The sequence below is a fragment of the Pagrus major genome, chromosome 19, assembly GCF_040436345.1.
Source record: "Pagrus major chromosome 19, Pma_NU_1.0".
In the NCBI taxonomy this organism is placed as follows: Eukaryota; Metazoa; Chordata; class Actinopteri; order Spariformes; family Sparidae; genus Pagrus; species Pagrus major.
In genome coordinates, this window is record NC_133233.1 from 15,681,616 (window position 1) to 15,707,401 (window position 25,786).

The 25,786-nt window shown below is 42.5% G+C and overlaps 1 protein-coding gene across 1 annotated transcript; it reads right to left on the minus strand.

The window, feature by feature from the left end:
- Positions 1–6,746: 6,746 nt before the first annotated feature.
- Positions 6,747–23,809, minus strand: crispld1a (cysteine-rich secretory protein LCCL domain containing 1a). The gene is made up of 14 exons (XM_073488587.1): positions 23,543–23,809; positions 14,636–14,754; positions 12,784–12,916; positions 12,577–12,692; positions 12,005–12,105; positions 11,722–11,889; positions 10,971–11,031; positions 10,815–10,881; positions 10,487–10,617; positions 10,329–10,372; positions 10,136–10,208; positions 9,954–10,029; positions 9,707–9,840; positions 6,747–6,823 (listed from the first exon to the last, which is right to left on the minus strand). The coding sequence occupies exons 1-14, from the start codon at positions 23,807–23,809 to the stop codon at positions 6,772–6,774; spliced, it is 1,542 nt and encodes a 513-aa protein (XP_073344688.1). The 3' UTR covers positions 6,747–6,771.
- Between the last annotated feature and the right edge of the window lie 1,977 nt (positions 23,810–25,786).

A 25,786-nucleotide genomic window follows, 5' to 3' on the forward strand; every position in this document is an offset into this window, starting at 1 on the left:
GGGCCCTTCTTCGGGATTGGCAGAAGCACATGACTCCAGTGCTCACCGTCCAGGTCGGGACAAAGCTACTCTTTTACCTCCTGGGCTCCGCTTCACAACGGCTCATGTGTGAGCATGGAAAAAGAGTGGAAATCATACCTCCTCTGTAAATACACCAAAGGTCAGCGATGACGTCAGTGTCCAGGGACGGCCTCCTCCGTGATTCTGCGGCCCATCGCCGGCGCCTGATTCGTCACGGTTCTTTATATTTTGCACTCTACGCTCCCTGACCATGATCCCAATACAAATACGTCCGCACACTCCTGTCACAGAATTGTATTTGGTGTTTTGCCCGCTGCCCATGAGTCTGTCTACTGTAGCATGTGTTGCACGCAGCTACAAAAGGAATACTTTTTGCTGACTCGTACAGAAAGTTGAAAACAAACTTATTCTGGGATTCCTTTTGATGTAGTTTACTATGAACTGTAGTTTTTTCTTTCTTCATGCTGTGCTCTTCTTCCATTACCCCTGGGCCCTCCAGGCCTTGGCGCAAAACTCTCCCACTTCCTTTTTCTTGTATTATGACTGACTGCAAAGGAGTGTGTGTGCCCATCTGCCGTGCATGGCCTTATTGTTTGACCCTCGACCACACTGAATGTAGCTTTTCAGTTTGTTCCTTGTTGTCTTGCCAGGCATCTTATACTCTGTTCCAGTTCTCGCGCAACATTTATTTTCCTTTCCATTGCAAACAAGTATTTGTATTACACACAAGTCGTCTGATTGTGCTTTGGATAAGCAGGGTTCTTTGAAACTCGATCCATTTCCTCTATTATCATGCTTTGTGTGATTGGTGCCACATTTCTGAGCTGTAGTTTTATTATTATTTTTTTGTCATTAATGCAATCTCAACTGACCCACATCTGGAGGATAAACAGGAAATATCTGACCAATTAGACAGCTCACTTGTGGAAATGAGCTCTGTATAGTAAGACTGCTACTAAACACTTTTAAAGGTATAATATGAAGAATTGACCACCTGTTGATGGTCACTCCAACAGTTAATTGCTGCTTACTAACCTCTTTATTGTATCTATGGCTTTAGCCATAGCTGCTGTTAGCTTGTTAGCTCAGTTAGCCATGCAGCTAGTGGCTGCAATTCTTACATAGATATTAAATATTGCATCTTTAAATTAAATCCTTACGTAGATATTACATATCCCACCTTTAAGATTTGATCCAGGACATAAGACTCACAGATATGAATTGGTCTGTGAAAGTGTCCAGATGATGTGGACTTGTCATTATTTATTCTGAGCGGTAGCTCTAACAGCAGTGCAGTCTGGGAGGCAGCCAGCTCCTCCTGGAGAGGTACGGTAAGCACAACTTTCCGTGTTTTTCGTGCTTGTTTTAGGAAAGGCTTTTTACATGTGGCCCACATCTGCATCCAGGGCATTAAACTGCTTCTCTGACACCCATTTATACAGGAACAAATGTCAGTGTTAGTGTCTTATGTGTGCAAATTGTTGACGGTAAATCAGCTGCTGTGAAGTCATTTTCCTTGGTGATAAAAGCATTTAAAATATGGCTTTAGCCCTACCTGTCATGGCTGAAGTAAGATGAATGTACTCTCATCGTGTGCATACAGAGATGTCTGTGTACAAGAGGGAGGAAGACAATAAGAGACAGTCAACATGTAAATATGTAGATGCACATTATAGTGTTTTGCATAATCTTTGCCAGATGTTCTCAGCTGGGTTTTCTACTCACCTGAGTGTACACACAGGAACAAAATAACCTCACAAACCCAAAAACTCACGTTTCTTAATCCTCTAACAAAACAAAGGAACCCTTTCTGTTGGAAAGCCTCATTTATTTGTGTTGGACTGAAGAAAAAGAGAGTATTTGATCTGTTAAAGCCTCCCGCAATTAACCTGGTACAACACCAAGTGTTGGCCAAGTCTGAGTTGTTGACATTGTGTCTCTCCAACGGCACTGTGTTGTTCCAGGATTCAATGTGCGCCTCTGAGGCTCACATTACAGATTATAGCAGCAGACCAAAAGCATTCACATGAAGGTAACCACTGGTTTGACAGTATTAGGTCACAGTGCTCACACCTCACTAACACAGTCCAATAAGGGAACCATGTAATATATTTCTTTGTATTTTAAGAGGTTTGGATAGAAATATGGAGAAAAGCTTGCAGGCATCCATTGTTGGACCGTGATTGGCACATGTAAAGTGTCAATTTAAATATATAGTATTACAGTAGAATTCAGCACCAATTTCAATGCATGATTTCAGTCAAGTAGTTGGGTGGGTTGGTCACACGAGAGCCAGTTGGTAATGAATGGTTATTATAAATCAAATGTGTCTGAGATTTGTCAGAGGGTTGTTTTAAAAGCACGGAGGCCTAAAATAACTCAATAATTATATGAGTCACCTTGCCACTCAGGAAAAGCTTATTTTTTTCTCCACCAACGTACCCACTCCATCTTTGCAAAAACACATTCACCAGTGTGGCTATGCACATGTAATATTTTTGGATCATGAGGGGAAAAAGCCCCACTCCCTGTCAAATTTTATGTTTTGTTCATCCGCCAAAGTAAAGGCTTGACAAGAAGGAACACAGTCATTACCACTGGCAAACCATAACTTTTCACCTCGGCGCTGACGGCTTCCCTGACTGCATCACTGTTATCTGACTCCCATCCAACCATAGTGGGACAGACGTGGCACATAAACAGGTGAGTAAGTGAAAAAATACAATTAAACCCACATGCACACACACATACAGTGTATACAGCACAAACAAATCTGCCTGCCCTCCCTCTCCTCAGGTGTATATAGTCTCTTTGACACAGTCTGCCAGTCTGCTGCCATGCAGCGCCACATTTAGCTCTGCAAGACGCGCCAGACTGCAGCTGAGCGGAGCGCAGTGAGGAGGTTATTAATGGCCTTCCTTATTTTAAACGACAGTCTGAAAACACTGGTGGCACCATGCAGACCCTGCTAGCTGCAAGCTTGTCTTTCATCCCATCTGTCTTTACGGCACTCAGTCTCCTTGGTCCTAATGGGCCCGTGGCTGTCGCTCTGTCAGTTTGCTCCTAATGCACCCTTGTCTGTCTGGTGGGTCACATTTGAATAAGCACACAACAATCTATCACCATCAACGGATGTGTTGTAGCTCTTCCTTAATTATTCGAAGTCGTGCAGCATTTGTTTTTTAACTGACAGTGACTAGCTTTGTTATAAAACTGCTCCTGGAAAACTTTATTTCTTTGTCTTGTTTATTTGTATGAACTCCAGAAGTTTGGAAAACATGAGAAATTCTGCAGTTGTCACGCTCCTGAAGGTGTCAGAGAATCAAAACTTCATGCTGTTCTTTCTAGCCGTCAGGTTATCTCTTTGCCCTTACCTCTGTCTCACACTTTCTCCCCTCTTCTCCTCGCTTTCATTCTTCCCCTGAACGCCACCTACCACCACACCCCGCTGTGAATTTTGACACCTGTCTGATGTATGCCCCTCTTTTCTCTCACAGGACGTGGGTGCACAGGGACGGCCTATCAATCACTCCGTGGCTCCTTCTACTGCTGAGCTCAGCCAATCAGAAGTGACTGTGGTTTATTCAAACGTGATGAGTCATGTAAGTGTGTGTACATGTATTTGAGGCTGTTTTTCTAGTGTGTGTTTTAGGGCAACTGTACGGTCTAGATGAGGCAAATAAAGTTGTAAACCTCCTGCACACACACACACAGTTATCTCCCTTTCTCCATGTTTCAAGACCAATAAGTAGTTTTCCACATGTTGTGAGGGTCAGTGTGCATGTAGCATGTACTCTCCCACATGTACACCCATAAAATCCATTCATTTAAATTCATTTAAAGGGCACTGTGTAGTTTTGGAAAAGAAATTCAAACTCAGAATTTCAATATTTACAATATTAATGAGGTAATAATTCAAAGTCAGAAATGTTTATTTTTTCCATAACTGAATAAACAAGCTGTTCTCAGAGGAAAATAAGGTCCCCAGAACACTGTTTGAAGCTAGAAAGGTGGCAGGGTCCGCCACATATGAACAAAGTAAAACAGTATGAAATTGTGTTGTCCTTTTAAGGTCAGTTTGTTTATTCAGTCATGAAAATGATCAGCGTTTGGTTCTTTAGGTTGTGTAGGCATAAAAAGATCTTTCTCTTCTCATTAAAATGACTCCAAAACTACATAGTGCACCTTTAACAAGACCGAATGTATACCGTGTCGCACTGGTGTCACCGGGCCAGTAGCTGCATATTCAACCCATCAAGTTAGATTTAGTAGCACATGTCTGGGGAGTAACAAAGACTGGCAGCTTGAGTCACAATGTATTGCAGCCCTCCACACATCATAACACAGTCAGACACGGATATGGTGGAACCCATTACAGGCCGGTCATTTCGGCCCATTGCTGCTCAGAAGCAAATGAGGAGTGACGACTCCACTCCCTGGCGACGAACTGTAGGAGGCAAGCTGGGACATTTAAAAATCAAATGCTTCCGCTCTCCAAGGTTTGAATGAATAACCGGTTTGGATGTTGGGAAGAGGGGTGCCACATCCTGAGAGACTTTCCTCAAATGCAGCAATGGATATGTAAGTCTGGGGGATTGGGTTCAGTCTTCATCCAAGCCACAAAACCTACCACTTCAGCAGCTCCCCGAGGTACTTTGATCTTTGGTGTTTGGGCTCTGCATGCTTATCCGCTGGGTTAAAGCAAATGTGAAATGACTCATTGCCAATGAGGTTTTAGAGCAGATTGTCAGCTTTTTACATGAGGGTATTATGAGCCATATTAGAAGAACTGTTCAAGGACCATGACAACCGTCTGCGACATGTTTCCCAGCTTCAGACTGCCAATATTTGATCATTTCAACAGACATTATGTGTAGTTTTTCATTTGTGCTCTATTCTGTCTGCAAAGTCTGCAACTTCAAAATACTCATCCACGATTTATCTTTGACTGTGCCCGAGGTGAAATGAATCTGAGGCAGCGTGTCGCTTGAGGCTGGGATAAATCAGCACAAGTAAACATGCGTCTGAGTTATGAACATGTTACTTCAGTGGCAGACTCAGGATGTTTGAGTGGCAGGGGCAAAAAAATAAATAAAAAGGGCACCACATGAATGGTTGGGAGGAGAGTCGTTATATACTTATACTGACTTCACCATGTTTTGTACACTGGAAGGGCACCATAAAGGGCACTTTATCATGTTTTGTCTACCATAGGTGCATCCAAGAGGAAATTGCCCTCTTGGATGCACCTATGGTAGCTAGTTTGCTCAGTTAGCAGTGCAGTTAGCGTTAATATTAGCTGACTCTGCCTGGACTGAGATCTCGTAGCACTGGGAGAGTGCTGGTATTGTTCCCTATCTGATTACTGCCTCTTGAGGTACACAGTGGTAATCTAACATTCTTACATATTGCACCTTTAAAGATAGACTGAATACGATAATAAAAACCCAACAATAATGTAATGAGTTTTATGCAGTCTAAAAGGTCCAGGGTAATGAATTGAGTGACATCTAGTGGTGTGGTTGCAGATTACAACCAAGTGAACACCCTTCGTCTCCCCCACATTGGCCGCTAAAATGTGAAAATGCTTCTCTAGAATCAGTGTTTTGTTTGGGTGTTCTGGACTACTGTAGAAACATGGTGGACACTGCCACTCATTATACTCTAATGAAAACATAATTATGAATAATATATTCCAATTTTGCCAATAGATCCCCATAAAGCCTACTAAATTCTACACATTGATCCTTTAAGTGTATATAGATGAAATGTAAAAATGCCTTTGCAAAAGCATAGAAAAACATCACAAGAGTGCACAAGAATTGTGGTGGTTGTAATATTTTATTGCAAAATGGACTTTTCCTAACAACTTGAGGTAGGAAAATACATATGATGCACAGAGAAACAGTGACAAAAATACATTTAAATGTCCATTATATTGATTGCAGCTTGAAAGAAAGCTGAGAGCTGGTAAAATATGAACAAAGAAATCACCATTCCTCTACATACTGTATGAAATAAAACTGTTGCATAGGATTACTTCTGTTTATCAATGTCAAAGAGAGATGAATAGATATGACTTGAAAACATCTTTGGGGTGCATGATGAAGGTTTTGTTTTCGAGAATGACAACTTTGAGGGATGAGTGTACTTCCCGACCTGCAGGGAGTTTTAACTAAACCACATTATCTGGAAAAATAACCAAACAAACAAAACTCCTCACACTGGCAATTACAATAACAATACAAAAAACATATAGCAGCATCCTTTATAAATCATATTGATATAAAGCATAATCATACAAAAATAAATGCATAATTTTGTTCCCCAGCCATTACAAAAGTACAAAATATGGCAAGAAACCTCTGCAGAGCACCAGTAAAAATGTGCCAGACTTATTACAATTAAGTGCCATTATAATGTGTTATCATTCTATTACAGGTAATAGGTAATGGCACAAAGACATATTAACAATTATGTACAACAAAATATATTTACAGTTCATAACATTTCTTGCCAAAGATGATAAAATGAAAACTCCATGCGAGTGAGCACAGACAGTTTCTCTTTGTGTTTGTGTCAAGTTTTTGTTGCCAGGGCTTTCGCTGTCATGGAGACGACCTCTAACCCCTGAAGTGTAGCAAAGCCAGAAACATTTCAGTCATTGAGTTTGACAACAGGGCTTGATTACCGCCTATTCAACAGCCCAAGTGCGCTTTTCTTGTTTGGCGAAGCCGCCCTCTGGGGCACTCAAATCACAGCAAACACCCGGAACGCCTTCCCTCCAGGAGGGTTTTGAAGGCTGCGGGGAAGAGAGAAACAAGAGGGGGGAGAGGCATGTGTCAGAAACAGATAATGTCCCAGCCTTTTTGCAGAGAGACGCAGATGACATACACACACAAACAAATTGACTTCGAAATGTCCACGTCGGTGTGTCGTCTGACACTCTGATGACAGATAGGACGCATACAGATAGAGGTAGAAGCTCCCTGAGAAAACAGATAAACCAGCCGTTTTTACACAAACACAGGGGACTTCACGTGTTAATCCAGCAGAGACAGACGTGTTGTGAAGTTAAAGGAGACAGATAAATGATGGGCAGATACTAACAGGCGTCAGTAGAGTGACTAAGATAAATGTGGTGGAGAGAGACAAGGGAGGACAGGGAGAGAGAGGGAAGACTGTAGAATAAAATGACTGTGTGTGTTTGTGTGTTTGTGTGTGTGTGTGTGTGTCCTCCACACAGGTCATGTTAACAACAGCCATTTCTCAGAACAATCCAAAGTAGGTGCAATTTAACATCTCTGTAAAACTAGACCAGACCATACAGTATGTGGGTCACTTGAGCTTTAAACAGAGGCTGGTACGGACCTGTAACCTTAATGCTGTTGTAAAGTGGTACGGCATGGATTCAACACATGCTCTCACTCTATTAGCATCAGCAAAGTCTTTATCCCCGGCAATCCTTTCTTTGTTAACAGTTAGATGTGATTCATTTTCAGTCACTGAGGAGTCATTAGGTAGAAAGATGGGGACAAAATCTACCTGACAGTGAGAATAATGGGGCGCCAAAGTTGTCACTAAAATCTTGGCTCATAATTTTGATTCCATGCAGCCAGAAACAATTCACTCACAGCAAAGGATTATTATATTATTCAATATCAGAGAGAGGCGTTGAACATTATTAATATGTCTCCTAATTCCAAAAGTCACACTTTCTCAGTCTTGTTAATACCTGGAGAGGTACATTTTACACTCTTTAGAGAGCTGAATTGTGCAGGTATTTTATTGCCTGGCTTAAGCTTCTTAACATTCCAACAGCAGCAGTACAAACCAATGATGTCTCCTGTTTCCTGCTCTGTTTAAGAAGGTGGTACCAAACAGGGTTGTCTTCTCTCAGTTCTCCTCTTTGGAGAAGAAATGAAAAATGGTGGGGCAATATACGTAAATATTAAACCTCTATGCTGACGATGCAGTGCTCTGTTTGCAAACATTCTGTTTCCTAATTGAGGCTCTTTATTCTGTGAGGATGGGGTACCTTTATTTTATCCTTTTCAACCCTCACAGAGCTTAGATATCCCTACTTTTCAGGTATATATTTGCTATATATTCAAAGTATTTTTTATGTAAATTACCTACATGGTCACTAGAGCCTCCGTGATTTTAACTCTGAATGGGCTCAGAAAGCAGAATGTCTTTACTGTTTGCCACAATTGTTGACAAACTCTTACTGTATTAGAACAAATAAACAATCTGTACAAGCAGGCCACAGATTTCGACCATTTCTGGCTTATTTGGTTCCCTCTTGGCTAACATGTGGCCATAGTATGGCCTGCTCTCAATCTTGCTATCTGGGAATCTTTAACTAATGACGAGCTTGTCTGGAGTTGTGGTCAAAGGAGTGGCTGTAAATAATATTCTTCCCAGAGGTAAAAAAAAAAAAAAAAGGTAAAGCTGAAGATATCTTAAAGTACGAACAGGGGAGAAACTAAACCTCTGAGAGCTCAACACTGAGACTTTTAAAAATGCCTTTCTCTCTGGTGTGCTGCATAGATATGAGTCTTGCAACTCCGATCTTAAATACAACCAATTAACCAAATGCAACTTGTAGCGATGTGACAATGAGACTAATCTTTTCAGACATTTCTTATGATAACGAGAATAACTTTTATATAATTTAACTTCCACCTAAGCCTAGTTTAACAATCCTCAGACTAAAATGTCCCTGCATGACCTTAATATCACTTCTATGCATTCTCCACCATGTTTGGTTAGACATTGGGGGGAGACTGATTTGAAATGCATTCAGTTTTCAGGAGGTCTTATACAGAATCCATTCCTCCCCCACATGCGCTTTCAACAACTTGATCCAGCTTAAGGTTATATGCCATATTGGTTGGACTGAGCTAAAACTGTCAAAAAATCCACCTTACATTGATCCCCTGTGTTTTAAATGGTTCCCCATTCCTCAATGCATATGTTTGGCTCTTCTCTCCTTCACACTCTTGCCTGTTTTCTGGCTTCTTTGTTTTTTTTATCTAAGCCACTATATTAAACATTGGACCCTCGTCCGCTCACTGCCCTTTTTGACTTACAACCTACAAACAAAACCCCTCCCAGAAGTCCATTAAGACGCACTCATCTTCTCTACACTAATTGCCAAGCAATTAATTATTTCAAACCAGATGCATACTAATCACCCTCCTATGCACACTGCATGAGAGATGTAACGAACTGCCTGCATCTTGAAAAGATTGGGTCCACATGGGAGAGCAGAGTGGATAAATATCTCTCTACCTGAGAGCCATTGATTTCTCATCCATCCACTCCGAGCCCCAGCAAATTAACCCCTTCACTTTCCAAGACGGGATGCTGAAGTGGGACCAGTAATCTTTAAAACAATTAATTCCATGACAATATGCTGGACACTTTATTTTTATTTTCTATTTATTCTATTTTATTGAAATTGAATACTTTTGTGGTATCATTTATTTGCACAAATATTAAAGGGGCTCTATGTACCAATTTGTATCAACGACCGGCCTCCAGCACAACACAGAAGTTTCACAGAGCCTCTTTAAAACCTAAAAATATTGAGAAAATTCCCTAAAAATTGCACATCTGCAGTACGCACATACTAGCCTCATAGGTCAGTTTGGCTACTTGTAGATTAGACACCTCGTACCTCTCTGAGAAAATGCCGTTTTGGTATGAAGCAATGTAGTGTCTCCGCTTGTCCACCGGCATCACATCGATGTAACCACCCACATCATTCTTGATTACTCCCGCGTGGACAGCTGATCTGCATATACTGGACTTCTACAGAGGTATGCAAGAGGAAAGGTAATGTAAGAGATGTTGATTCATTTGAGTCTTTAAATTTGCACAAAATAAAAAAAATGATGATCCTGGTGGTGAATCGTCAGACTTACATCAGAGTATATTCCGGTACCTATTACTCTGGAGATGTGAGGATTCTCTTCTAAACAGCTTCTCGGGCAGTATAACCTAAAAAAGGAACGGATAGACATAGTGACTTGAGCTCACATAAGACTGTATAGCTAAATGTATGAAAAAGGCTGACATGGAGGCAGAAATTAAACCTGGTTCACACCTTGGACAATGTTTCGCAGGCTTTTGGTACGAGCACAGCTGTGCGACGGTGCTCTCACACGTGATGGCTTTGACTGCAAGAAATAATTACAGCGAGTGTCAACAAGCACAGTTGCAGCATAGCTTATAATAAGCAATTTAACATAAAATGTGACATATCTTTAATTACAGTGTCACATTATTGTCAGACTAACCTGCGACTCTGGAAACTGTGAAGGAATTAGCACTTTGGTATTTCCTGTCAGGAAACACACGTTATTTTCACTTATTGTGAGCATATTTTACCAGTCTCATCATCAGATATCATCAGTATAAACTCATGGTGGTATTGTTTCTGATGTTATTGTCTCACCCGACAGACTGGACTCCGTTCTTGCTGGATTTGATGAAAAAGTCCTTTCTGCCTTGTCTTGTTACATCCATCCATCCTCCATCGTTATCGATGACGCCAGCATGTAGACCAGCTCTGCACACGCTGGATTGCTGCACATAAAGTATTTCATTTACATTAAGGGCCTTTTGCGGCACACAAACACAAATGTTAGTTGCAATTATACTAATCATTAAGGAGTAAGCTAGAGCTGCACTGATTAACTGATTAGTTGTCAACTATTTTGATAGTCGATTAATCACTTTGAGTACATTTTGAAAGGAGACCTGTCATAAACTTGCGTACTCACCATTTCATAGTATACTGTCCCAACCACTTTTCCTGTAGCATCCAGGCACCCAGCTGGGCACTCATATCTGTAGATTTAAAATAAGAAAAATAATGTAAAATTTACTGTATATACTCCATGTTGTGTTGTTTTTATCATATTTCTTCTTAACTGTACCTATTACATGGTGTTCCTTTACACTGATCTCGCAGCTTCGTGTCACAGGTCACAAGCTGAGCTGTAAAAACACAAACATAAAGGCCTTTCAGCGCTCGCACAGGAACCAACATGCATGGACTGGCTCCTCTGATGCAGACGACTTGTTTCTAAAAGCCAGAGTTGAGTGAAACCCAGCGGAGACTATTGTTGTGATGCTACAAGCACCAAAGAGGAGAATTCCTGCAACAAGGTTCAGGGTGGTCAGCAAAAACTGGAGGAAGCGTCTCAGCTTACAAGCCCAGGCCCCTTGCACTGCAGAGAGGAAGCCATTTAAAAACCACAGCGAGCCCCTCTCACCCCTCAACCCCTCTCAGCCGGCCAAAAGCAAACACACACTCTGGGGATCGTGCTTAAATAGACCTCCCCTCCCTGCTCCAAAGAGTGACTTGCAATATTAAGTACACTTCAGGAACTGTCAAGGTTAATCAGAGAGATGACAGATAAAGGCCACAGAACATCAAGGCAATTCAAGATAAATTGCAAGAAAAATATTTCCGGCCGAGGTCTATTTTTTTTGCACTTGTTATCCATTATTGCTTGTTCAACACTTCAGCTATTCACAAATTCTCTGACCCAATTTAAACAAAACAAAGTTCCTTTTTTTTCTTTGAGCTCATGTCCTGTGCACCTCCCAACCCTAAAACAGATCCCACACCCCGCATTTTGAGATGAAACTAGATCCAGAATAAACAGCTAAATGGCAGCTTACACATCTGCTGTGTGTTGACCACTTCATTCTTCTGCAGGTCCTCTGTGGGGGGCTTGGTGGGGGCCGGGGCAGGGAGACTGGGAGGCTCAGGCTTGGGGGCCCTGGGCCGGGGCTTCTGTGGAGTGCGGGGGGCCTCCGGCTCAATGAAGTTGTTTTCTTCCGTTTCCTCTTGTGGAGGGTAGGAGCTGTCATCTTCAAGTAAAGTCACAAAAACAGGGCACGGTAAGCACATTTTTCCTCGGGTTTTTATTACTCTGTCGTTTTCTATTTTCTCCACACATACCTTTGTAGCAGAGATTGTCCTTGCAGCCTCCTCCATAGCTGGGAGGGCAGGCAGAGCATGGGGTCCCATGTTTGTAAGGCGAGTGGCCCCACCAGTTTCCCCTGTTCAGGTCATACAACAAGAAAGTCTTACTGAGAAGAACACATATTACTTTTTATGCAAAATTTTACAAAAACAAAACACAAACTTCACTGTTGCTGCTAAGCTCAAAGCGTCACCCTGTCAGAGGTGGGTGCACAAGCTCAACCGTGCATCAAGGGTGTAAATTACATCTTTTCATATCGACTCGGGGGTTCCAAAGACATTGATTACACTGGACGACTTGTATGGAGTCATTTTAGTCTAAGTCTCCATCTACTTCAGTTATCAAAGAGAATACTGCAGTGAATTCTGGCTGTGAGGCTCCAGAAATGTTTTGTGGATCACCCCGTACCCCCATCGGTACGGGGTGATAAGATAATGACTGAATATTTCATTTAAGGGTGAACTGTTCCTTTAAGATTCTCGTTTCCTTTTTCGGCCAGTACATCAGTCATGCAGCCGTGAAAGAAGATCACAACAAATGTGCTTACTTTGGTGAGTAGTTGCAGACAAGATAGACGGCTTTGGCCCAGATCTGTCCCCACACATTCATGTTGTAACACATATTGATGGCACAGCCAATCCGACTGCTGGTGGCCCAAACCAGCTGCAAAAGGATCACAAGACAGACCGTGAAAAACTCACTATAAAGTCTTAAATCACAAAATGATGAATTGGTATGATCCAGACGCGGCTACCTGTGTATAATGAGTACAAACTGGGCCGGAGCATCTGAAGGGGCAGTAGGGGTTACACTCCTGAGGGTAAGGGAAGGAGTAGTCCTTCACTTCATCGTACCAGGCCTGCACATGGAACGTGGGAGGACGATACCTGGAGAGATGAGTAAGCGCACCTGTGATGACAATGTTCCAGAAAAACATTTCTATGTCTTGTGTCTCTGAAGGTGTAGGAGGTGGTATTATGCATCAAAGCTGTTCTCTGCTTCCCCCAAGTCCTCTTTTTAGGAACCCACATGCATGATATCCATACAGTAGATTGGCCTTAAAGTGTTAAGACATATTTAAATAATCATCATTTTATTGGTGCAACACATTGCAGCTCATGTATGGTTAAGAAACATTTCCACGTATCCTTTCCAAAACTACAAAGTTTATAAAAATGTTAGGTATTGGTAGCAGCAGAGGAGATAACATCAGAATAAAGCAGGCGAGTTATAACCACAGTAAGGTAAACACATCTGTTAAGACGGCCATTAAGCTTCTAGCAGGCAATCAAGCATTCGTTCTCTCTGAATAAATTGCAGTAACCAAAGATTGACGCTGATTTGGCACCAGGTGTTGCTAGTTAATTTGATCAGAATCAAACGGACATCTTGACTGTGGAGGGATATGATTAGATGTGGAACAAGAGCCTCTTGTGTGAAGTGGTGCTGTTTTCGGATGCTCTATGGGGGACTGAGTGAACAAATGAACACACAAATGAACACATCATAGAGACTGCAGCCACTTATGTGTAAATTCACTTGAAATATATCCAGAAGTATAGAGGTTTTTTGGCTCATGGGTGGAGGTAAAGTAGGCTAATGGCCATGGCAGCTATGTGACTTTGCTTTCATGAGGGATATGACCAACATATGTTGTTTTCATGCCTTGGACATATTTTAAATTCATTAATATGTCCTCCAAATGAGCATGCCAGTGTTGAAAAGGTTCTGCAAAATGACAAGAGTAAATGTGATGAATTTTACTGTGCTTAATTTGTCATATAAATTGAAACAGTGCATCCTGACAAAAAAGCTAGCTAGCTAGCAGTTGTGCTAAACTAAAGCTTACTTATTAACATCTTATATATTTATTAAGTGTGTACGCAGAACAACAAGTTGTGATATTATTGAGAGTAACAAGTGGATTGTATGGTACTACATTGGTTACATTAAGTTAAACATTGCACCCCAATAGGCTAGCTAGCAATTGTGCTAAACAAAAGCTCAGTAATTAACAGACTAGTGCGTACACGGATAGAAATGTAAATACAAGTTGTGATTTTATGTAGTGTAACAAGTGGATTTAATGCATTTTGGGGTGCTAAATTGGTTATATGACATAAAACAGTGTAGGCTACTTCAACAAGCTAGCAGGCAGTTGTGCTAAACTAAAGCCCACTTACTGGGCTGACTGACATGTCATATAGCTTGTTTAATGCCTATCCAACACAAAAAAAAGTTTTGGTTTTATTGAGACTGTAAGGAGTAGATTTTATAATGCTAAATTGGTTGTATAAAGTTAAACAGTGCACTTGAAGCCAGCTAGCAGTTGTAAAATGCCTACTAAAATAACAAGATAAGCCTGAGGGGTTCAAAAATGATTAAGAGTTCAGGAAAGAAGAAAAACAAACATTCTGCAAAAAAATGTAATTTATTTAAGTGAAACTCTGAGTAATTTAGAGGAGAAATCTAACCTGGAGCACTGGTTTTAATCCGGTTATATGCTGACATTAGAGACCGAAGAATGTTTTCTGGAGGGAGATTTTTATCCTCAACCTTTTGATAAAATAAGAGTGCATATGAGAAAACTGTGCGTGCTTGTTTACCGTCCCCAGTGTGCTCCCAGATTCTGTCCAATCTGAGGCAGTAAACTGGCAGGACCGTGCTCCCACAGACAGGTCTCTGCCCACTCCTCTGCTGTTCGCTCCAGTTCTGTGTCCCACACCTGCACAGGAGATAAGATGGAAAAATAGATTGTATCTTATAAGAAGTAGAAATAAACATATCCAGTGCAACACATAATATTGCTTCTAATGGGCCATAAGATATAGAAATGTCAGGTCAAAGAACAACTAGTGAGGACCTGGATATATTGACTGCCTTACAAGGTTTGTTCAGCTGTCGGTGATGTGATGTGAGATGGTATTCACACACACTGAACCCGGATTATGTTATGATAAATCATAGGGACTAGAAGTAACTGCACTAATTTCAGCAGAACTACGTTTATGTGCTGTATAAAGAGCTTTTAGACTTTCTTCTTGCTGCTCAGCTGACTTTCCCCAGATGGGTTTTCCTGTAGGATTGGGTGTTATTCAAAAAATGCAAAAAAGCTGTTTTTCCTTAAGTAATACCTTCCATATGTCTCTGGTGAGATGTCTGGGTGCAAGCTTTTGTTTCACTTTACCTCTCTCTGAATTGCCCTCTCGGTTAAGTTTGGCTCTGGTTGGATACTAAGGGATCATATTCCCATTCTGGGGTTTTCTGGGAATGCAAAGAGTGTCCTTCCTCTCTGCTGACCTACATTCTACCATAAAAAAAAAAAAAGTTAGAATAACACCAGCTGTAATTCCTCCGAAGGACACTGTATGTTCCTCTAATTGCACACCTTCACTTTCCCGTTCAGCGTGGGATATCTAATGTAACAGGTTTTTGACGAGAAAGTCAATTAGTTTACGCGTGCGTGTGCACAGATGTGTGTTTGTGTGCGCGAGCGGAGGTGTCAGGAGTTTTCACATTTCACACGTCGGGCCCTGGAAGTCATAGCTTACGCTCGCTGTAATCTCATCCAATAACAGACACTCGTATAACTTCCACCACCTTCCTCCTCCATTGTCCGTCACCCACTTTCGGTCCCACCAGAAACAACTGCTGTTCTCTGCATTACTCCCAAAGAACACACACACACACACCTACCTAACAACAGGATGTCTGGCAGCGCTGCAATTTAACTCCTTACTCCGAACAGTTTTTTCAACTCTTTCTGGGAATCCTGTCGGCTGTTGATGTGTTCAAATCAACACCAGCAGGGTAATATTGGCGGACTCCGCCATGATTGCAAAAATGCGTTGTCGGATTTCAACACAAAGCTTTCTCGAAATGTTACATAACTGGCATATAGAACAAATAAACAGCTGGAGGTGTGGAGTATATTTTTCATTCATCTCAACACCTGCACAGAGTATCAGTGTTGTAGTAGTTGCCTGTGTCTTGCACAATGAGGCCAAATGATGACTGACAGAGCCAGGGCGAAAACAGGAATAAGGATTTGTTTACCAGAACCTCTGTCTCTGCTCAGAAATTACCTCCGCTGGCAGTGAGCTGCAAATAAATGTCAGTATTGTCATATCTGTTTTGTTATCCCTGGTTAACCAGCTTTTCTCGCATATTAGGTCACAATGCTGAAACAGAAACACTGAGGAGATTTACAGGTGACATATTATCCTCATCTTCAGGTTTGTTATTTTATTTTGGGTTACTACTAGAATAGGTTTACATGCTTTAGTGCTCAAAAAACACATCAGATTTCTCATACTGTCCAGTGCTACAGCACCGTATTCCCCCTCTGTCTGAAATGCTCTGTTTTAGCTCCTGTCTCTTTAAGGCCCCAAGTCCCAAATATCCAGTCTGCTCTGATTGGTCACCTCACGCATGCCTGACCCAGCACCGCTAACAACATCAGAGCAGCTGTGCTGAATCAATGTTTTCGTGCCAAACTAGCTGCGAAGCATAAATTACGAAAATGTGTCACATGGTGACGTAGTGTGATGTCACAAAGTCACAGAATTAAAGGCGGGGCTACTGATGAGGCGTTTCAGGAGCAGTGTTTTCTGTGGGAGAGAGGAGCTTCTATTTGTGCGGACTTTAACCTTTTTAATTTTCAAGATCTTCTACATGCACAAGAAGATAAATAAAACACCAAAGGAAAGGAAAAAAACGAAAAGCATAATAGGTCTCCTTTGAGCCTGGTCACCCTCAGTCGTGAAAGAATGAAGAAGGAAGCTGTTCACTTAAAACCTTGACTTCTGTGACCTCCTCACAGGAAAAAATTATCAATTTGTGCTCTGATAAACAGACGAAAACCAGCGCATTGAGCCGTTTTAACTGCCAAATGATCTGCAAACCACAGCACATGGGACATTCTGCACATGAGCGGGGTCATCACGAGGTTTTGAACATTTATGAATGGTTATGGGTCAGAAAACATTTAGCTGTGGCCACAACTATAGTAGGTTTCAAGCCAAAAGTGACCAAGACTCTGGCTACGATGTCTCGTAGGGAAAAGTGGCTGATGTGATTATGGTCTCTATGATTTGCGATGCAGTTGAAGCACTTAGTCTTATATAATATCAAATACGAGCAGCCGCTTCCAGCTGAGGAGCTCATTCCATCGTCCTCAAACTCGCAGAGAGAGCAGGCTCAGAAAGTGTTGAGCGAGACACATATTTTTCAGCTGTTGGATCTGGTACAGAGTGCAGCCGGCTTGTCAAGCTGCTGTTGTTTGCACTGTTAGCCCAGCAGGGGAGGTCTTGTACCCAAGACCCCCTCCACACACACACACACACACACACACACACACCACCACCACCACCACCACCCACTCTGGCCACACTTCTGCTGGGGCCCTTAAAGAAAAACACCTCCCCTGCTAAAGTCTTTCAGCGCTGTGCACACAGCATTGTGTATTTCGCTTCACACTTCATTTGCGGCCAGGTTTTTTTTTTTTTTTTCTGTCTCTCTCTCTTCCTTGGTCATCTGGTTGCATTCCATGGGGTACTTCCTTTGCAAGTTTGGGTTTCCTGTTTAAAATCAATGGTGCATGCAGAGAAATACTAAAAAAAAAAAAAAAAAAAAAAAAATAGCAGCAGAAAGATATGGGAATTGGTTGAGAAAAAAAGTTGAGGACTGACAGAGTACATGAGTAGGTGACTTAATAAGGAGCTTAAAGGCAGGAAAATTGATCAATAGTTAAAAAGAAATAAAACGCTGAACAGTACATTCAGGAAAACTATAAGAAATCGCCCTCACTGATATCGAGTATTCAGTGTCTGATGCATTCCAGCTCACATCAACTCACATCAGAGGTTACGGGGCTGACCATTGTCTGAATTCTGTCAACCAGCGAATACCATTATCTCCATTTATCATGTTATGACAGGAACATAGGGCAGAAGAGTGCTGGCAATTACTGTAGGCTTGACTTGAACAGAAAGCTGTCTCGCTTACTGGGTATTGTACTACCATTTTTTGACCAAAATGAGTGCGTATATGTGGGTAAACCCGCTGAAAAAATAGGCAATTGACTCCTTTGCCATTGCTAGCAGTCTCTCTTTCAACCTCAATGCCGACTGACAATGTCTGAAAACGTATCTACGTGTATCGAGGTGTATCTACGTGCTAATGTCCTTAACTTTAACGAGTGTCTCACTGAAAAGGGGCGAAAATTAGCGTGTCCACCCAGGTGTCATATTTCCATCAATGCCAATCAGAGCTGGAGCTGAAATACCCATGACTACTGCTTAGTCGTGGTTTTGGGTTTTAGTTTAAGCATTTCCTTTTTGTTTTATTTTGTAGGTTTTATCTTCATGTGTCTTGTTCTGATTTGCTGTATTTGTATTTATTGTGTCCGTCCTGCGTTCTCCTCGTCAGTTCCCTAGTCCCACGTTTTTTCCAGTGTTTGCACTGCTCCCTGTGTTCCTGCTCGCTCTTAGTTTTCCTTGGTTGCCCTTTAGATTTCTCTTTATTTTTCAGATTACCCCTGTTTGGATTGTTCTTTGTTAGACTTGTTTTCACCTGGACTTCCCAGCTGCCTTCAGTTATTTGTGTTGCTCTACCAGTTTCTGTTCCACCTCCAGTAAGTTTATTGTCTGTTGTCTCGTGTCCTGCTTTTTCCTTTTAGCTAAAGACATAACAATTTCCAATGATGACAAAAGCCAGATGTTAGTGGGTATTAGTACTTTTTTTTTTGTTCCAATGTGAAAGGGGTATAAGTGAGCCAGACATGTAAATAGTAGGGTTAGCCTGGTGTTTTGATTTGGTCTGATATTGGGCTTTATAATATCTCAAGTCACATTATCAATATTATTAATCATAAACAAAAATACAGGCTATCAGCTACCAAAATATAAAATATAACTTCACCCAGAGTGCAGCTGCACAAAAGCATTCTGGCCACAAGCAATAAGGAGTTGAAGAAGAAGGCCTTTCTGAGCCTTTTTGGCACAGGCAACTCCAGAGTCAGCACAGAATCATTGACAGACCAAACGGGCTGCAGCTGCAGTACAGGAATCACAGCAGTGAAAACCCAGGTATGAGAGAGCTTACTAAAAAGGATGACTTTCAAGTGCCCCCAGAGAAGTTTTTAGAATAAGTTGGTGGAGGCAAGACCTGCCAACTGGAAAGGATGTGGAACTGTAAGGATCTGATCTAAAGCAAACAGGGGTATGTCCTTGGCACACCTTCACTCCTGGAAGGTGTTTTCAAGGAGTGAGGGTAAGACAAGGACAAGTAAGAGGGCCCCGTTTTAGTTCCTTCTTTAGTTTTTGGATTTATGAGTCACAACATATCCTTCCCTGATTCGTCACACCCATATTGTGTGACCATTTTCCAGAAGAAAACAAGCTACATTAGCCTCAATGTATCTATGAGCCTCGAGTAGCTGTGGTTATTACACCATGGATAACGAATCACAGGCGTTGCTGGCCTCGTTGCTACTGCTACTGTAGCAGCTGTTATGCAGTTAAATACTACATTTTATCATGCTACTACTGCCTACACGTGCAGGAGGAAAGCCATTATCCAATCGTTCCTATCAGTCTCCACGTTCAGGGATGCTATCAGCCCTAAATAGAGAGACGATTTGGGTTAGATCAGGAAGACTTTTGCATGTCCAGATTGGCCCTGATCGACCTCAGCGTAAAACTAGGTCCGCATGTGGAAGGATACCTTAGAGACAAGGGACGACTCCCGAACACCGCCAATGCATTTGGATGATGCCGACAAGTTGTTTCACTCATTATCTGACAAGTTCATAAGGCCATCACCATCTTCATGGCCCAGACCACGTCAAAACGCTGCGTACAAATCCCGAAATGAGGGATCTTGATGTCAACCTCTACCAAACACATGGTATGCCTCAATGCTTGGGAGCTACGTTTACATTCTTGGCATTACATCAAGCAGGTTCAGTGTAGGCAGTGGACTCCCACAAGGGTACACCTTGTTGCCTCTCCTGTTTGTGATATTTGTGGACAGGATGCAGCCGGTGCAGGTGAGGCTCCATCTCTGTGACATTAGGGTGGCATCTTTTTGCTATTTTGGGACAATGTTCTTTTGGCTTCACTGGAGCGTGACCTCGTCTGGAACACTGGGAGCAACAGTAAGTGACCAACATTTTTCATACTGTGCACTCAGCTGCTGCTCTTTACATCTAGAGAAGCCAGTGGACTTCCCTTTCCTTGGAGGTTTTCTGGGTGTGACCAGCTGACCAGACCCAGGGGAAAACCCCAAGACACACTGGAGGGATTCAATCTCCAGGCTGGTCTGTGAGCTCTGAGGAAGCTGCAGAAAGCAACCGGGATAAAAGACATTTGAATGGTAACCTTTTGCCACTGGCGTCTGATAATGAGCTTAAAATTCATAAATCTAATTGCATTAATCTGAGACATTTTGTAAATACTGCTTCACATGTCCACATTGCCACAATTCAACATCCTGAATTGAGTTAAATCAAAGCAAAATAATTAGTCTAGATGGTAATCATTGTCCGATTGGACAGCCACATAATCCAATGATGAATTTAAGCGACCGCTGCCTGCAGCACACATCCCGAACCAAAATCTGTCAATACAGCTTTATCTTAAAGCACTAACAGCACCACTACCACCTCTTCAAACCTGAGTGCAGCCCAGCAAAGCCAAGTTAAACATCAAGGCAGGTGGGGCCCTTTCTCCCATGATGCCATCTGTTTGTCTTGCAGCGCTTCAAACACTGACACGTCTCTGTTTATACCTGTGGGTCAACATTTGAGCGAGAGGCAGAACCGCTGTCGCCCTACTGAAAGCGCATTGAAGCTTTTGTGGATCGCTACAGAGTGTGAATGCATATCCAAGGAATTTTTTTTTTTTTTTTCGGGGCCTGTGTGTTGGATAATGACAGAATGGGAACGGAGCCACAGGGATAAGGGAGAGGGGAGGCAGAGAGAGAGAGAGAGGGCAAGAAGAGGAAACAGATGAAGGGGGAGGAAAGAGGGGAGGATTTGAATTGATGTTATCTCTGTGTCTCTGTGATGATTGCCACAGAGGGTCAGCCGGGTTATGGTTAAATACAATGGCAGACTATAACAGAGCTGATGGGCGAATGGCTACGTACGTGCATGAGTGAGTGTGTGTGTGTGTGCATGCAGGAGTGTGTAGGAAAGGCAGGGGAGCATGTCTATGAAGTCTTCCAGTACAGTGAAGCTGTGAGGTTTCTGAAAGGTGACAGCGGTTCAACACAGACAGGACAGGAAAGTATGAGAAATATGGTGCCCCTTTCAAAGTAAAGCGCAGAAAATGAGCAGAAATCCGCTTAATATGTGACAACAGTTTCTTTCCAGTAAGATTTCTTTCTTTTCAAAAGGTCATATAGATTTTATTTTCAGTCTACATTTTCATGTAGACAAATCTTTTTTTTTTTTTAAATAACACATCTACAGATCTTGTAGAAAGGTGCAGAATAAAAGTATCTCTTTTTTTCTTAAAAAACATTATTGTGAATGTGAATTAATAATTGTAAAATATTTGTCAGGTACAAAATTGTTGTTTTGTTTATCTCTGTGTAAGAATTCTGACAGTTGATTGCAGCTTCTAACAAGGTTTGTCAGCCAATAGTACAACGCCGTTGGTATCACGTGGTATCTGCGTTTCAACAGCATCAAGTCTTAGTAGTTAGTAGTAGTAGCTAGCTAGCGTAAGTGACATTAACGTTAGCTAGCATTGCAACATTAGAGCTAACAGAGCTAACATTGTGAAAGAAGTGGCTGTAAAAACCCCAGCAAAATGACTTGTGTCACTGTCATAAGTTAAGCCATTCGGTCCAATAAAATCAGGAAAGTCCAGAAGAGTAACAAGATGAAATCCTTTTATTTGTATTCAAGTGAGCCGGGCGCTGAACCGGAAGTTTATGGGCTCTACGGGCCACACAACACAGAAGATCCGGGTAATTCTATACCTGGTAAGTCAGCCATTTTGGCTTCAAGACACCGCAGAGCAGCTCCATAGGAATGATTGGGGCTCTAAGCAACATTAGCACTATCTTGCTCACGTTAGCAACATTATCTACATTAGCATCAGCCACTTCAGGGGGCAGATGATTTGAACAACAACGGTGTTGTGATGTGATACAACGGCAGGGGGGACATGTAATGCCACATTTGGTGGCTGAATGTTATCAGTAACACCTTTACATGTGTCCATCGTTCTTTTCTTCTTTCCTCTCGCCTCACTCAACCTCCTCACCTTCTTTTCAATTATTCTGCCTCCTCTTTTTGCAGTTTTCTGTCTCCCCTTTCTGTGCGCGACTCTCCTTTATCAGTTTTACACCTCTATTTTTATTTACCTACTGTATTCCTCCCCGCTAGCTTTCGCTCTCTTCGCCTCACCTCGCGTCCTCTTGTTGTGCGCCTCTCCATATTTCACCCCTGGGTGCTCCTGAAGCTAAAAAAAAAAAAAAACCCAGCCAACTGTAACAGGAGACAGTAGAAAAAGGAGCTGTGCTCTGCTGGCTCAGCATTTCTCCACTAGAGTGTGCCTCAACCAGGAGCCTGCCAGGCTGAGTGGTGCGCACACACACACACACACACACACACACACACACACACACACACACACACACACACACACACACATGGGGTCCTCAAGTCCAACCTCTCAATTATACAATTACACAGTCCAGCAATTGCCCCCAGCAGGAACTGTTTATTTGCCTTTACCACAGAATAATACTCCCTTTTGTTCTGTCGCTCTTTAAGTGGAGATGAAAGGATGATAAAACCTCATTACCTTTTGCACACTGTATTGATTTTTTTTTTACCTCCTAAGTGCTGCTGGTGGCAATGCTCCGCGGCGGTCAAGCAGTGCCTACACATGTAGTGTATTTGGAAAAGTTCCAGATCTGCGGAGCGCACACTTTGAGAAGGTGTGGTGTGCCCGTGTGTGTGTGTGTGTGTGTATGTGTGTTTAGTGGGGGGTGGACAGCTGGTAAAACAAGCCCCGGTGCTGTGCTCTGATTCTAATTGCACTGTGAAAAGTGATCTGGCGCTGTACACACACGTGATGGCCAACGGATAAAGTCAAACAAATCTCTTAGCACGAGTAGAGAAGAAGAAGAAGAAAAAAAAGGCGCAGTAGTAATGTGATCATTGGCAAAGTTGGTGGAATTCTTTCACTTCTGGCAAAACAATCAAAGTCACATGGGTGCAGACGTGTGTGTGTGTGTGTGTGTGTGTGTGTGTGTGTGTGTGTGTGTGTGTGTGGAGGATGGTGGGGGTGCCTCGAGTGTGAAGGTGCTTAGATGCTGGCATGCTGCTCGTGTGTGAGCCAAGTGGGACAAGTGCCAGCTGGTCTGGTGACTGGGTCAGGTCGCTAAGCTATATGGTCCACAAGTGTTGAAGACTCTCGGGGAGTTCAGAATGGGGTCAAAGCGTTTCAACAAATATAACCTGTGTGAGGTGTGGGAATCCTCCATCCACCTACCATGTACTCCATGTTGGAAGCAGGTGGGTAAACCTGGCCGCGGAGCTTGTTGTGGAGGTCCAGGATGAGCTGAGCGTCGCTGTCTGTGATGGCCCTCTTCCCCCTGTGCTTGGCCTCCCACCAGTCCCCGTCCTCGTCCAGATACTTGTCCAGAATCTGCTCCCAGCCCGTGGAGTTTGGGAGCATCACCATGGAGGTGGCCGCGTGGAGCAGCAGGAGGAGGAGGAGGGACACGCCCCTCAGACGGTGCACAGATACACGCCTCATCCCGGTGGAGTGGAGATAGTGATGGCGGCGGCACAGAAAGACACTCTTCTTCTTCTCCCTCAGTGTGAGCTGGCAAAGGAGCCGGGAGCGGAGAGCAAAACAGGATTATTGGGAGGATTGGAATTGGCGTTCTGTATCAAATTTGCTGAATAACTAGAGTCAATATTGAACTTGGTGAGGACAGTGCATTGGCTTGCAGACACTCAGTCTGGTTGCAGTAACGCTCATGAGGTTCACTGGGGGCAAAAGCTGGCAGGCCGGGGACGACTAGTGAAAGTGTGGATTAAAGAAATCCCTGCGAGCGTTGAACTTCCTTTAAGATTTTACAACTTTTTTCCTAAATCAAAAAGAGGAAGGACAGCTTGGGAGCTGTTCAAAACACATACTGCATTTCAAATCACATTAACCACCGGGCCTACAGCGGCAATAAATGTACTTAAGTGCACAGAATGATGCATTATGGAAGCTAATGCATTCACAATACTTTATGTACACATATACTCTCAGCTGAACTTTTATTTTTGTATGCATGCTGCAGTGCTGACAGAGGCTGGTGAAACGTGCCAAAACCTAATGGAAACTGTGAAGACTAATGCATATTGAAACAGAAATGGAGTGTTGTGATTTAATGTAGACTTTAGAAATAATTTACCTTTAATGAATTGGAATGCGGCCCGCTTCTTGAGCTCCTGACAGAGATCTGGTTGTGAGGAAACTTCAGCTGCGAGAAGAAGAAGAAGGAGAAGAAGAAGAAGAAAAGTCCGCCTTCAAAGTAAAAGTTGGAGAGCTCAGGTGGAGCGCTGATGACTGTCGCCGGCTGCCATATGACATAAATCAGAGACGCGCTGCGGTGGCTTCACTCCGTTTTCATCAGTGTGGGAACAGAGAGGCAGAGAGGGGCTCTTTCTTCTTGCGGGATTCTTGCACCAAAGCCGCTAAAGCATCACTTATCCACATTTTATCCTCAACTTGGCTGCGCTTCGAGAGAGCCGCCCCCGGCCACGCCTCTCCACGAAAGGTTGGCCCCACTCCTCTGTGCCAAGACCTCAGCGCGCGTCCCGGGGTCGTGCGTGTATACAGTATAATATCATATAAGCAGAATCTTGTTTTTTCTCTCCGATGTTCAGCAGGTTAAAAAGTCACAGAAAGTCTGAATTCCCCAGCAAAAAAAACAAAAACAGGCAATGTTCCTGCAGAGACTTTTATTGTTGATGTATGGAAGACTGGAACTGACAAAATCAAAAGTTAATAAAGTAATAACTTAAATGGCTCAATATATAAATGAATAGGCCTTTAAATGCACCAAAAAATCATGTGAACCTTAATTGGGAGATTTATTTATTTTCACAGGTTGAAAGTAGAAATTCACATCAGAAAGAAAAGCTGATCACATTTTAAATGACATATGCTACTCAGAATTACTGAGGGATGTTGGGATATTTTAGTTTCACTTGACTGTTTATTCTGTGACATTTTTATTTTGTGTATGTGAATATTTTTGGTCCCAAAATATAATGTGACACATTTCATCTGACTTTTATTGCATATCCATGCACATGCATATATGCACCCATATCCCAACATCTCTAACTAATATTGAGTAGTATTAGATCTAACAATGGCAAAAAAGCCCTTTCAAAAGTATTGATTAGGCCTAATGGTATTAGTGGTATTTTAGGGTTTGTAACTTCCTGGAAAATCATTGAAAATGTAGATTTTTTTTGGGTGTCCAATAAATGCTTTCTTCCTCTAAATGAAAAGCTCTGGACCAGGACCGTAAGTGGAGTTTCCTGGTATCTTTGTTGCCATACTGCTGCTAAATGTAGTCACCTTGCTGACTCAGCCCCTGGTTACCAGGTTACAAACATGGCAAGAAAACCACCTCAGTACTGTGTTACCTTCGTCAAACTAGCCTCCGTCTACACTCCCACTGCCTCCGGACGGCTTACACTACCAAACATGCCAAAGCGAAGGAAA

Bases quoted from the DNA above. Each gene is read 5' to 3' on its own strand.
- crispld1a (XM_073488587.1), bottom strand. From the start codon at position 23,809: ATGAGGCGTGTATCTGTGCACCGTCTGAGGGGCGTGTCCCTCCTCCTC. The intron at 12,106-12,576 runs GTAAGCACATTT...TGACCTGAACAG, and splicing joins GTCTGCAACTACTCACCAAA to GGGAAACTGGTGGGGCCACT. The intron at 11,032-11,721 runs GTAAGCTGCCAT...GTGTTTTTACAG, and splicing joins GGTCAACACACAGCAGATGT to CTCAGCTTGTGACCTGTGAC.